Here is a 14,921-nt window from a genome sequence, read left to right as displayed (position 1 = left end):
AGTTTTTTAAGTGAAATTCTGGATCGAAAATGAGGGCCACTCGATATAAAATTTGTAATCCATACTGTTTGTGTGCGTCTGTGCGCACGCGTGCATGCATATGTATTTATGTATGAATGTATGTATGTATGTATGTATGTATGTATGGGATGCAGTGGTTCAGTGGCTAATACGCTGAGCTTGTCAATCAGAACGGTTGACAGTTTGGCAGTTTGAATCCCGAGTGCCGCGTAAAAGAGTGAGCTCCCATTACTTGTCCCAGCTTCTGCAACCTAAATGACAACTTCCTGAAACAAAGAAGGACTCTTAGGAGAGGATAGATCTACTTTTGTATTAAATTAGGATACTTCCCAACTTTATTCTTGTTTCTGGTTGTCAGAAAGTCAAGAATAAAGCCAGGTACATAAGAACCATCGGCAACTTCAGATATCTAACCCCTAGGTGAAAATGTTACCGTTTTATCACACCATCACCCGCTTCTCCCCCTTCTATATTTAAAGAAATATATCAATCACATCGACTTTGGTGACAGTGCAACACCTCCCTCTATGCCCATGTGACCTTCAGACAGGACAAAATGCCACACTATGGCCCCTGAGCATCTTTTACTAATTGGTATCATAGGTTTAAGCCAATATGCACATTTCACCTTTTCCCCTTGCTTGGGATTGTCTTCCCTGTGGATAAATATCCTGACAATCGTATTTTGAGATAACTCTGAACCATTAAGAACCACTTTCAGCCACCGTTCTGAAATAGCTGACTGAGGAATTCTGGGAGTTGAAGTCCACCCTGTCTTGGGCTATAGTCCTCAAGCTACAATTATCTTTCCCCAAGGATACTTAGCCAGTGAACATAAAGGAATGAATACTTACCCTTAACACAGGTCAGCACTCCTTCTTGAAGGCGGCAGGTTTCATCAGCAGCACAAGAGTGGGCCTCACATAGGAGCCCTTTACCGGGGACACAAGTACATTTTTCCTGGCAGGTATTCTGCAGAACAGTCTCATGGGGCTGGTAGGAAGAAACAGAGATTTTCTGAATTACAATATAGACATATATTGACTTTGGGATATAAATTTTATTTAATTATATTATTTATTTGAATTTATTGAATGGCATGGGGGCCTAGAGGTAGAGTTCTTGCCTCACAGTCATGAGGCTCTGAGTTCAATTCTAGGTGGCAGCAGATATTCCTCTCTTATTTTCTTATTATTATTTTCTATGAGTTCTTTTAGCTTTTAAAAAGGGGACATTTTTGCAAAATGTCATAAGAGAAAAAAATGTGTCTGAATTTCTAATTTCCCTATAAATTCCTTTAGATGCTGTCAATTTAGAAGAAATATTCAGGGGAATAATCACCAGTAGGTACGTATATGAAGAAAATAATACTTTAGACACTTCTTCAGAATTTGACATAACCATTTCTGGTTTTAAGCTACTCTGAATCATTTAAAACATCAGCCATATAACATAATACTGAAAATACTTCTTTTTCTGAAAGAAGAAACTGAACTTGTGAATTCAATTCTAGGTAGCAGAAGATATTCCTCTCTTATTTCCTTATTATTATTTTCTTTGAGTTCATTTATGACCTTAGATTCTAAAAAGGTGACCTCTTCGCAAAAATCCCCAATAGAATGGATATCGGATTTTCATATTTCCCAATAGATTCATTTAGACATTGTCAATTTAGAAGAAATATTCAGGGGAATAATCACCAGTAGGTACGTATATGAAGAAAATAATACTTTAGACACTTCTTCAGAATTTGACATAACCATTTCTGGTTTTAAGCTACTCTGAATCATTTAAAACATCAGCCATATAACATAATACTGAAAATACTTCTTTTTCTGAAAGAAGAAACTGAACTTGTGAATTCAATTCTAGGTAGCAGAAGATATTCCTCTCTTATTTCCTTATTATTATTTTCTTTGAGTTCATTTATGACCTTAGATTCTAAAAAGGTGACCTCTTCGCAAAAATCCCCAATAGAATGGATATCGGATTTTCATATTTCCCAATAGATTCATTTAGACATTGTCAATTTAGAAGGAATATCCATGGAAATAATCACCAGTAGTATAGCAGGAAAAAGAATGTTTTAGATACTTATTCAGTGTTTGATGGAAATATTTGTGGTTTTAAGTCATACTGCACAATTTAAAACCTCAACTGTATAACATAATACTGAAAGAATAAACTGAAAGGAAGTTCACCAGTAAGAATTTTTTTAAAAAATGATCAAGAAAAACCATATGTTTCCATATACATGCACATATATCTCTGGTACTGGATGAAGGTAGCCTGCATGTAGTCCTCGACTTAAAACCATTTCTTTAGTGATTATTCAAATATACAACAGCATTAGAAAAAAAGGGCCTCCTGACCTGTTTTCAAACTTATGACTGTTGCAGCATATTCATAATTGTGGCCTCCCCATGGTCACATGATCAAAATTTGTGCACTTATTAAATGGTATAAAAGAAGCATTCTCCCTTGATTATCATTTGTAACCTTCCCAGCTGGCATCTGGCAAAGAAAGTCAATGGGGGAAGCCAAATTTTCCTAGTGATGCCATGCTTCACTTAACCAATGTGGCCAAACAGGTTGCAAAATAGGCACAAGTCCCATAACAACTGCCATCACTTAGCAGCAGAAATTGTCTTTGTAAGGTGAAGACTATCTATATATTTGCTAACCTCATAGTCGTGTCCATCTTGGGAACAGCCACAGGTTTCCACAGAAACACAGGAAAGGCCATCAAAGAAGAAGCCGGCATCGCACTGGCATCCTTTTACACAGGTGTCCGGGCATGGATCAGGGTTATTGATCTTGGCACAACTAGTGGGGCACAGGTTGGCACAGACCCGGTAGTGGCTATTGACTGGGCAGCTTGGAACTACATTGGAAAAAGTAAATATTGATACGGTACATATTAGTTGACATTTCGTGGGTGTTACTCAAGGCAGAGGAAAATGGAATGAAGTGGACATAGATACCCATTGAATGTACTGCTCAGATGCGCCATAGGATTCCCTTTAAGGATCTGAGACACACTTTATATTTTTATTACGAAGGGTTTTTTTACACTGAGATTTCAATATCAGTTTTCAATGTCAGCAGACATGAGCTTTGTCCCGCCTTAGAAGCAGCTCTGGACCTATGAGCTGAGCTGGCTTTGAAAGCTGATTTGATTTTTGGTTGGAAACACCCTCACACTTTCCAATCAGTCATTCCATTTCTCAGCAAGAAACCCCACATAGTGTAATGTACCTCATATGAATGGCAACAGGAGAGCCTTTAGTGATTTATCTCATGCACTTTTTTAGTAGACTGAAAGTTAAAGAATTTTCATTACTTCAGGATCTGGGGGGAATGAGATCAGAGTATTCATGTGAAGCAATTGTCCCTGCATTCTCACAATAGCCAGAGGGAAGGGGTGGAATGGGTGAGAGGGATTTTTGAGAAGAGAAACTTGCAGGTGGAATTATAAACCCCAAAGTGATCCCTGATAAAGATGAACCACCTGTGTTTCCATTCAAATCTAATAACAACGTAAATAGCTTCATCAATTTATGAGGATACTTACCTGAAGAACAAAGAGCAGCAGTGCCGTAGCCATCAGCTTTACCACCTCCGAAGACGAAAAGTCCAAATGGAGAGTTCTCGTGTTCCACTGACAGGGCACGATCTGTTATCTCCACATCTTCTTCAGCCCATGAATATTTGGTGCCTGGGATCTGTGTCCACCAGATCGTCCTGCCTTCCATTGTGATCCTACCAGATTCTGAGGATTTGCCTAGAATCATGGCATGATTAGTAAAGTCCTTCATTCCATAAATGCGGTATGAATTGCAATAACATGTTATGGCAGGGATGTTCATGAGGAAAGGGTCATAGGAATCGTCTCCTCTTTTAGCACCAGTGAAAAAAAACAAGACTTGGATTCTAGCATCAGCAGAGATAAAAAGTGGTTGAGAGGCCGGGATCTCAAGTTGAACGACTTCTCCAGCCACCAGAGTACGAGATTCTTTCCTGGAGCTGGATTGATATTTGAGTAAAGTGTTCTCTGCAGAAACAATATACGCAATATCAAATTTTGTCTGGAAAGGAACAGGAGGGACGATGAATGTGGTTCCCCAGCTCTGAACTGGCAGGAGCTGCTCAACAACATGATCACAGGCTGTGAACTTGGAAACACAGGTATTTCCACTCAAGACAGCCACAGGTTTGGTCGATTCAATCCTGGTGCCTGATAAATCTTCTGTGCTTTGCAGCTGAATTGCTTCAAAGGCCTCGAGGTCAGTCATCAAGATGGACCCAGGACCATAAACCTTGCTTTTGTATGTCACAGTGCCTTTCAGGTGGATGGTCACTTTTGTGAGAACCTCATGGGCTATGATAGCGAATTCTTTTGTGCCACTTCCTGTGGGGGTGACCACATAATATAACTGTCCCAGCTGCTGGATGGGATAGGTAATTGTTCCCTCACTTGTAAAAGGCAAGTAATTGTAGGAGATGACAGAAATGTCTTGGTCAGCTTCAATCAGCACCATCTTATTAAATTTGTCACTCCCCACCATTGCTAAGGACTGTGGTAATTGAATGGAAATGACTCCTCCTTCGTTGATGGTTTTGTGCAGAATTGTAGTGCTTGTTGACACTGTAATATTTGTCACAAAATTATATCCAGAGATGTACAGCTCAAGCTTTTGAGTAGCTTGTCCAGGATTGAGATTTTGCATGAAGGCAGTAACAAAACTCTTCCCCCGGGAACTTAAATGACAAGTTCCTGAAAAAAAAGAAAAAAGAAGGTCTTATAGGAGTGGATAGATCTACTTTTGTATTAAATTAGGTTACTTTCCTCTTTCGATTTGGGTCTGTTAAACTTACCATTTCTATGTGGCCACCTCAGATGACCGACTGATCCTAACAACTTGAGGATGATAGATAAAGACTGATCATAAAGATTCGGCTGAAGTAAAGCTTAATCATAATTCCCACATGAGCATAGCCTATTTTGGGAAACTGGTATAATAAAAACGGTTTGCTTTTGCGGGACAATTGATCAAGTCTTCCTCCCATCCACTGCTCTAAAGCATCCTGGTGGTTCTTTAAAGGAGCAAGTATAATTTTAAAAAAATACATTTTTGGTCTGAATGGACTGCATGGTTGGACAGCAGTTTTTTTGAGTTCGCACAAGGAAGAAGTAAACTTCAGATCGCTCTTCACAATGCTGTGCTTTCTAAATGGATCAACAAATTTAAACCTGGATTATTAGTTTTTTAAGTGAAATTCTGGATCGAAAATGAGGGCCACTCGATATAAAATTTGTAATCCATACTCTTTGTGTGCGTCTGTGCGCACGCGTGCAGGCATATGTATTTATGTATGAATGTATGTATGTATGTATGTATGGGATGCAGTGGTTCAGTGGCTAATATGCTGAGCTTGTCAATCAGAACGGTTGACAGTTTGGCAGTTTGAATCCCGAGTGCCGCGTAAAAGAGTGAGCTCCCATTACTTGTCCCAGCTTCTGCAACCTAAATGACAACTTCCTGAAACAAAGAAGGACACTTACGAGAGGATAGATCTACTTTTCTATTAAATTAGGATACTTCCCAACTTTATTCTTGTTTCTGGTTGTCAGAAAGTCAAGAATAAAGCCAGGTACATAAGAACCATCGGCAACTTCAGATATCTAACCCCTAGGTGAAAATGTTACCGTTTTATCACACCATCACCCGCTTCTCCCCCTTCTATATTTAAAGAAATATATCAATCACATCGACTTTGGTGACAGTGCAACACCTCCCTCTATGCCCATGTGACCTTCAGACAGGACAAAATGCCACACTATGGCCCCTGAGCATCTTTTACTAATTGGTATCATAGGTTTAAGCCAATATGCACATTTCACCTTTTCCCCTTGCTTGGGATTGTCTTCCCTGTGGATAAATATCCTGACAATCGTATTTTGAGATAACTCTGAACCATTAAGAACCACTTTCAGCCACCGTTCTGAAATAGCTGACTGAGGAATTCTGGGAGTTGAAGTCCACCCTGTCTTGGGCTATAGTCCTCAAGCTACAATTATCTTTCCCCAAGGATACTTAGCCAGTGAACATAAAGGAATGAATACTTACCCTTAACACAGGTCAGCACTCCTTCTTGAAGGCGGCAGGTTTCATCAGCGGCACAAGAGTGGGCCTCACATAGGAGCCCTTTACCGGGGACACAAGTACATTTTTCCTGGCAGGTATTCTGCAGAACAGTCTCATGGGGCTGGTAGGAAGAAACAGAGATTTTCTGAATTACAATATAGACATATATTGACTTTGGGATATAAATTTTATTTAATTATATTATTTATTTGAATTTATTGAATGGCATGGGGGCCTAGAGGTAGAGTTCTTGCCTCACAGTCATGAGGCTCTGAGTTCAATTCTAGGTGGCAGCAGATATTCCTCTCTTATTTTCTTATTATTATTTTCTATGAGTTCTTTTAGCTTTTAAAAAGGGGACATTTTTGCAAAATGTCATAAGAGAAAAAAATGTGTCTGAATTTCTAATTTCCCAATAAATTCCTTTAGGTGCTGTCAATTTAGAAGAAATATTCAGGGGAATAATCACCAGTAGGTACGTATATGAAGAAAATAATACTTTAGACACTTCTTCAGAATTTGACATAACCATTTCTGGTTTTAAGCTACTCTGAATCATTTAAAACATCAGCCATATAACATAATACTGAAAATACTTCTTTTTCTGAAAGAAGAAACTGAACTTGTGAATTCAATTCTAGGTAGCAGAAGATATTCCTCTCTTATTTCCTTATTATTATTTTCTTTGAGTTCATTTATGACCTTAGATTCTAAAAAGGTGACCTCTTCGCAAAAATCCCCAATAGAATGGATATCGGATTTTCATATTTCCCAATAGATTCATTTAGACATTGTCAATTTAGAAGGAATATCCATGGAAATAATCACCAGTAGTATAGCAGGAAAAAGAATGTTTTAGATACTTATTCAGTGTTTGATGGAAATATTTGTGGTTTTAAGTCATACTGCACAATTTAAAACCTCAACTGTATAACACAATACTGAAAGAATAAACTGAAAGGAAGTTCACCAGTAAGAATTTTTTAAAAAATGATCAAGAAAAACCATATGTTTCCACATACATGCACATATATCTCTGGTACTGGATGAAGGTAGCCTGCATGTAGTCCTCGACTTAAAACCATTTCTTTAGTGATTATTCAAATATACAACAGCATTAGAAAAAAAGGGCCTCCTGACCTGTTTTCAAACTTATGACTGTTGCAGCATATTCATAATTGTGGCCTCCCCATGGTCACATGATCAAAATTTGAGCCCTTAGCAACTGGTATAAAAGAAGCATTCTCCCTTGATTATCATTTGTAACCTTCCCAGCTGGCAGCTGACAAGCAAAGTCAATGGGGGAAGCCAGATTTTCTTAATGATGCCATGCTTCACTTATCCAATGTGGCCAAACAGGTTGCAAAATAGGCACAAGTCCCATAACAACCGTCCTCACTTAGCAGCAGAAAATGTGTTTATAAGGTGAAGACTATCTATATATTTTCTAACCTCATAGTCGTGTCCATCTTGGGAACAGCCACAGGTTTCCACAGAAACACAGGAAAGGCCATCAAAGAAGAAGCCGGCATCGCACTGGCATCCTTTTGCACAGGTGTCCGGGCATGGATCAGGGTTATTGATCTTGGCACAACTAGTGGGGCACAGGTTGGCACAGACCCTGTGGTGGCTATTGACTGGGCAGCTTGGAACTACATTGGAAAAAATAAATATTGATACGGTACATATTAGTTGACATTTCTTGGGTGTTACTCAAGGCAGAGGAAAATGGAATGAAGTGGACATAGCTACCCATTGATTGTACTGCTCGGATGCTCCATAGGATTCCCTTTAGGGATCTGAGACACATTTTATATTTTCATTACGAAGGGTTTTTTTGCACTGAGATTTCAATATCAGTTTTCAATGTCAGCAGACATGAGCTTTGTCCTACCTTAGAAGCACCTCTGGACCTATGAGCTGAGCTGGCTTTGAAAGCTGAGTTGATTTATGGTTGGAAACACCCTCACATTTTCCAATCAGTCATTCCAGTTCTCAACAAGAAACCACACATAGTATAATGCACTTCATATGAATGGCAACAGGAGAGCCTTTAGTGATTTATCTCATGCACTTTTTTAGTAGACTGAAAGTTAAAGAATTTTCATTACTTCAGGATCTGGGGGGAATGGGATCAGAATATTCATGTGAAGCAATGGTCCCTGCATTCTCACAACAGCCAGAGGGAAGGGGTGGAATGGGTGAGAGGGATCTTTGAGAAGAGAAACTTGCAGGCGGAATTATAGACCCCAAAGTGATCCCTTATAAAGATGAACCACCTGTGTTTCCATTCAAATCTAATAACAACGTAAATAGCTTCATCAATTTATGAGGATACTTACCTGAAGAACAAAGAGCAGCAGTGCCGTAGCCATCAGATTTACCACCTCCAAAGAGAAAAAGTCCAAATGGAGAGTTCTCGTGTTCCACTGACAGGGCATGATCTGTTACCTCCACATCTTCTTCAGCCCATGAATATTTGGAGTCTGGGATCTGTGTCCACCGGATCGTCCTGCCTTCCATTGTGATCCTACCAGATTCTGAGGATTTGGCTATAATCATGGCATGATTAGTAAAGTTTTTCATTCCATAAATGCGGTATGAATTGCAATAGCATGTTATGGCAGGGATGTTCATGAGGAAAGAGTTATAGTAATTGTCTCCTCTTTTGGCACCAGTGAAAAAAAACACAACTTGGATTCTAGCATCAGCAGAGATAAAAAGTGGTTGAGAGGCCGGGATCTCAAGTTGAACCACTTCTCCAGCCACCAGAGTACGAGATTCTTTCCTGGAGCTGGATTGATATTTGAGTAAAGTGTTCTCTGCAGAAACAATATACGCAATATCAAATTTTGTCTGGAAAGAAAGAGGAGGGACGATGAAGGTGGTTCCCCAGCTCTGAACAGGCAGGAGCTGCTCAACAACATGATCACAGGCTGTGAACTTGGAAACACAGGTATGTCCACTCAAGACAGCCACAGGTTTGGTCGATTCAATCCTGGTGCCTGATAAATCTTCTTTGCTTTGTAGCTGAATTGCTTCAAAAGCCTCGAGGTCAGTCATCAAGATGGACCCAGGGCCATAAACCTTGCTTTTGTATGTCACAGTGCCTTTCAGGTGGATGGTCACTGTTGTGAGAACATCATGGGCTATGATAGCAAATTCTTTTATGCCACTTCCTGTGGGGGTGACCACATAATATAACTGTCCCAGCTGCTGGATGGGATAGGTGATTGTTCCCTCACTTGTTTTAGGCAAGTAGTTGTAGGAGATGACAGAAATGTCTTGGTCAGCTTCGATCAGCACCGCCTTATTAAATTTGTCACTCCCCACCATCGCTAAGGACTGTGGTAATGGAATGGAAATGACTTCTCCTTCATTGATGGTTTTGTGCAGTGTTGTATTGCTTGTTGACACCTTAATATTTGTCACAAAATTATAACCAGAGATGTACAGCTCAAGCTTTTGAGTAGCTTGTCCAGGATCATGATTTTGCATGAAGGCAGTAACAAAACTCTTCCCCCGGGAACTTAAATGACAAGTTCCTGAAAAAAAAAAAAAAAAGAAGGTCTTGTAGGAGTGGATAGATCTACTTTTGTATTAAATTAGGATACTTTCCTCGTTGGATTTGGCTCTGTTAAACTTACCATTTCTATGTGGCCACCTCAGATGACCGACTGATCCTAACAACTTGAGGATGATAGATAAAGACTGATCATAAAGATTCGGCTGAAGTAAAGCTTAATCATAATTACCACATGAGCATAGCCTATTTTGGGAAACTGGTATAATAAAAAGGGTTTGCTTTTGCGGGACAATTGATCAAGTCTTCCTCCCATCCACTGCTCTAAAGCATCCTGGTGGTTCTTTAAAGGAGCAAGTATTATTTTTAAAAAATACATTTTTGGTCTGAATGGACTGCATAGTTGGACAGCAGTTTTTCTGAGTTCTCACAAGGAAGAAGTAAACTTCAGATCGCTCTTCACAATGCTGTGCTTTCTAAATGGATCAACAAATTTAAACCTGGATTATTAGTTTTTTAAGTGAAATTCTGGATCGAAAATGAGGGCCACTCGATATAAAATTTGTAATCCATACTGTTTGTGTGCGTCTGTCCGCACGCGTGCATGCATATGTATTTATGTATGAATGTATGTATGTATGAATGTATGTATGTATGAATGTATGTATGTATGTATGTATGGGATGCAGTGGTTCAGTGGTTAATACGCTGAGCTTGTCAATCAGAACGGTTGACAGTTTGGCAGTTTGAATCCCGAGTGCCGCGTAAAATAGTGAGCTCCCATTACTTGTCCCAGCTTCTGCAACCTAAATGACAACTTCCTGAAACAAAGAAGGACTCTTAGGAGAGGATAGATCTACTTTTGTATTAAATTAGGATACTTCCCAACTTTATTCTTGTTTCTGGTTGTCAGAAAGTCAAGAATAAAGCCAGGTACATAAGAACCATCGGCAACTTCAGATATCTAACCCCTAGGTGAAAATGTTACCGTTTTATCACACCATCACCCGCTTCTCCCCCTTCTATATTTAAAGAAATATATCAATCACATCGACTTTGGTGACAGTGCAACACCTTCCTCTATGCCCATGTCACCTTCAGAAAGGACAAAATGCCACACTATGGCCCCTGACCATCTTTTACTGATTGGTATCATTGGTTTAAGCCAATATCCACATTTCACCTTTTCCCCTTGGTTGGGATTGTCTTCCCTGTGGATAAATATCCTGACAATCGTATTTTGAGATAACTCTGAACCATTAAGAACCCCTTTCAGCCACCGTTCTGAAATAGCTGACTGAGGAATTCTGGGAGTTGAAGTCTACCCTGTCTTGGGCTATAGTCCTCAAGCTACAATTATCTTTCCCCAAGGATACTTAGCCAGTGAACATAAAGGAATGAATACTTACCCTTAACACAGGTCAGGACTCCTTCTTGAAGGCGGCAGGTTTCATCAGCGGCACAAGAGTGGGCCTCACATAGGAGCCCTTTACCAGGGACACAAGTACATTTTTCCTGGCAGGTATTCAGCAGAACAGTCTCATGGGGCTGGTAGGAAGAAACAGAGATTTTCAGAATTACAATATAGACATATATTGACTTTGGGAGAGAAACTATATTTAATTATATTATTTATTTGAATTTATTGAATGGCATGGGAGCCTAGAGGTAGAGTTCTTGCCTCACAGTCATGAGGCTCTGAGTTCAATTCTAGGTAGCAGCAGATATTCCTCTCTTATTTTCTTATTATTTTCTTTGAGTTCTTTTAGCTTTTAAAAAGGGGACATTTTTGCAAAATGTCATAAGAGAAAAAAATGTGTCTGAATTTCTAATTTCCCTATAAATTCCTTTAGATGCTGTCAATTTAGAAGAAATATTCAGGGGAATAATCACCAGTAGGTACGTATATGAAGAAAATAATACTTTAGACACTTCTTCAGAATTTGACATAACCATTTCTGGTTATAAGCTACTCTGAATCATTTAAAACATCAGCCACATAACATAATACTGAAAATACTTATTTTTCTGAAAGAAGAAACTGAACTTGTGAATTCAATTCTAGGTAGCAGAAGATATTCCTCTCTTATTTCCTTATTATTATTTTCTTTGAGTTCATTTATGACCTTAGATTCTAAAAAGGTGACCTCTTCGCAAAAATCCCCAATAGAATGGATATTGGATTTTCATATTTCCCAATAGATTCATTTAGACATTGTCAATTTAGAAGGAATATCCATGGAAATAATCACCAGTAGTATAGCAGGAAAAAGAATGTTTTAGATATTTATTCAGTGTTTGATGGAAATATTTGTGGTTTTAAGTCATACTGCACAATTTAAAACCTCAACTGTATAACATAATACTGAAAGAATAAACTGAAAAGAAGTTCACCAGTAAGAATTTTTAAAAAAAATGATCAAGAAAAATCATATGTTTCCATATAAATGCACATATATCTCTGGTACTGGATGAAGGTAGCCTGCATGTAGTCCTCGACTTAAAACCATTTGCTTAGTGATTATTCAAATATACAACAGCATTAGAAAAAAGGAACTCCTAACCTGTTTTCAAACTTATGACTGTTGCAGCATATTCATAATTGTGGCCTCCCCATGGTCACATGATCAAAATTTGTGCACTTAGTAAATGGTATAAAAGAAGAATTCTCCCTTGATTATCATTTGTAACCTTCCCAGCTGGCAGCTGACAAGCAAAGTCAATGGGGGAAGCCAGATTTTCTTAATGATGCCATGCTTCACTTATCCAATGTGGCCAAACAGGTTGCAAAATAGGCACAAGTCCCATAACAACCGTCCTCACTTAGCAGCAGAAAATGTGTTTATAAGGTGAAGACTATCTATATATTTTCTAACCTCATAGTCGTGTCCATCTTGGGAACAGCCACAGGTTTCCACAGAAACACAGGAAAGGCCATCAAAGAAGAAGCCGGCATCGCACTGGCATCCTTTTGCACAGGTGTCCGGGCATGGATCAGGGTTATTGATCTTGGCACAACTAGTGGGGCACAGGTTGGCACAGACCCGGTAGTGGCTATTGACTGGGCAGCTTGGAACTACATTGGAAATAAAATATATTGATACGGTACATATTAGTTGACATTTCTTGGGTGTTACTCAAGGCAGAGGAAAATGGAATGAAGTGGACGTAGCTACCCATTGATTGTACTGCTCAGATGCTCCATAGGATTCCCTTTAAGGATCTGGGACACATTTTATAGTTTTATTACAAAGAGTTTTTTTACACTGAAATTTCAATATCCCTTTTCAATGCAGACATGAGCTTTGTCCCGCCTTAGAAGCAGCTCTGGACCTATGAACGGAGCTGGCTTTGAAAGCTGATTTGATTTTTGGATGGAAACACCTTCCACACTTTCCAATCAGTCATTCCAGTTCTCAACAAGAAACCACACATAGTGTAATGTACCTCATATGAATGGCAACAGGAGAGCCTTTAGTGATTTATCTCATACAGTTTTTTAGTAGACTGAAAGTTAAAGAATTTTCATTACTTCAGGATCTGGGGGAAATGGGATCAGAGTATTCAGGTGAAGCAATGGTCCCTGAATTCTCACAACAGCCAGAGGGAAGGGGTGGAATGGGTGAGAGAGATCTTTGAGAAGAGAAACTTGCAGGCGGAATTATAGACCCCAAAGTGATCCCTGATAAAGATGAATCACCTGTGTTTCCATTCAAATCTAATAACAACGTAAATAGCTTCATCAATTTATGAGGATACTTACCTGAAGAACAAAGAGCAGCAGTGCCGTAGCCATCATATTTACCACCTCCAAAGAGAAAAAGTCCAAATGGAGTGTTCTCGTGTTCCACTGACAGGGCACGATCTGTTACCTCCACATCTTCTTCAGCCCATGAATATTTGGTGCCTGGGATCTGTGTCCACCGGATCGTCCTGCCTTCCATTGTGATCCTACCAGATTCTGAGGATTTGGCTGTAATCATGGCATGATTTGTGAAGTTCTTCATTCCATAAATGTGGTACGAATTGCAATAGCATGTTATGGCAGGGATGTTCATGAGGAAAGGGTCATAGGAATCGTCTCCTCTTTTGGCACCAGTGAAAAAAAACACGACTTGGATTCTAGCATCAGCAGAGATAAAAAGTGGTTGAGAGGCCGGGATTTCAAGTTGAACCACTTCTCCAGCCACCAGAGTACGAGATTCTTTCTTGGAGCTGGATTGATATTTGAGTAAAGTGTTCTCTGCAGAAACAATATACGCAATATCAAATTTTGTCTGGAAAGAAAGAGGAGGGACGATGAAGGTGGTTCCCCAGCTCTGAACAGGCAGGAGCTGCTCAACAACATGATCACAGGCTGTGAACTTGGAAACACAGGTATGTCCACTCAAGACAGCCACAGGTTTGGTCGATTCAATCCTGGTGCCTGATAAATCTTCTGTGCTTTGCAACTGAATTGCTTCAAAGGCCTCGAGGTCAGTCATCAAGATGGACCCAGGACCATAAACCTTGCTTTTGTATGTCACAGTGCCTTTCAGGTGGATGGTCAATTTTGTGAGAACCTCATGGGCTATGATAGCGAATTCTTTTGTGCCATTTCTTATGGGGGTGACCACATAATATAACTGTCCCAGCTGGTGGGTGGGATATGTGATTGTTCCCTCACTTGTAAAAGGCAAGTAATTGTAGGAGATGACAGAAATGTCTTGGTCAGCTTCGATCAGCACCGCCTTATTAAATTTTTCACTCCCCGCCATTGCTAAGGACTGTGGTAATGGAATGGAAATGACTTCTCCTTCATTGATGGTTTTGTGCAGTATTGTATTGCTTGTTGAAACTGTAATATTTGTCACAAAATTATATCCAGAGATGTACAGCTCAAGCTTTTGAGTAGCTTGCTTATTATTTTGATTTTGCATGAAGGCAGTAACAAAACTCTTCCCCCGGGAACTTAAATGACATGTTCCTGAAAAGAAAGAAGGACTCTTAGGAGAGGATAGATCTCGTCATACATTAAATTAGGATATTTCCCCATCCGTATTCTTGTTTCTGGTTGTGAGAAAGTCAAGAATAAAGTCAGGAAATAAGAGCCATTGGCAACTTCAGATATCTAAACCCAGGTAACAATTTTACCCTTTCATCACACTATCACTAAGGTGACCAGATGTCCCGCTTTTGGCGGGACAGTCACGATATTTAATATTTATCCTGCGTCCCGCAGCGTTTTT

At 39.5% G+C, this 14,921-nt stretch overlaps 1 protein-coding gene across 1 annotated transcript in view; it reads right to left on the bottom strand.

Annotated features, from left to right (window-relative positions):
- LOC148043050 (uncharacterized) overlaps window positions 1-14,921 on the bottom strand; it is a 41,158-nt gene that overhangs the window by 11,160 nt on the left and 15,077 nt on the right. Inside the window, exons 6-14 of the mRNA XM_087728016.1 lie at window positions 13,457-14,659; window positions 12,570-12,769; window positions 11,103-11,241; window positions 8,513-9,715; window positions 7,623-7,822; window positions 6,153-6,291; window positions 3,596-4,798; window positions 2,706-2,905; window positions 876-1,014 (exon numbers count right to left, since the gene is read on the bottom strand). Of these exons, the coding sequence (XP_087584142.1) occupies window positions 876-1,014; window positions 2,706-2,905; window positions 3,596-4,798; window positions 6,153-6,291; window positions 7,623-7,822; window positions 8,513-9,715; window positions 11,103-11,241; window positions 12,570-12,769; window positions 13,457-14,659 (4,626 nt within the window). The remainder of the gene's footprint in view (window positions 1-875; window positions 1,015-2,705; window positions 2,906-3,595; window positions 4,799-6,152; window positions 6,292-7,622; window positions 7,823-8,512; window positions 9,716-11,102; window positions 11,242-12,569; window positions 12,770-13,456; window positions 14,660-14,921) is intronic.

The sequence above is a fragment of the Thamnophis sirtalis genome, unplaced genomic scaffold, assembly GCF_051295495.1.
Source record: "Thamnophis sirtalis isolate CommonGarterSnake01/CBP01778 unplaced genomic scaffold, rThaSir2_p1.2 scaffold_13, whole genome shotgun sequence".
NCBI classification, from domain to species: Eukaryota; Metazoa; Chordata; class Lepidosauria; order Squamata; family Natricidae; genus Thamnophis; species Thamnophis sirtalis.
The sequence above is the reverse complement of the archived record's forward strand: the minus strand, read 5'-3'. Positions and strand labels throughout refer to the sequence as shown.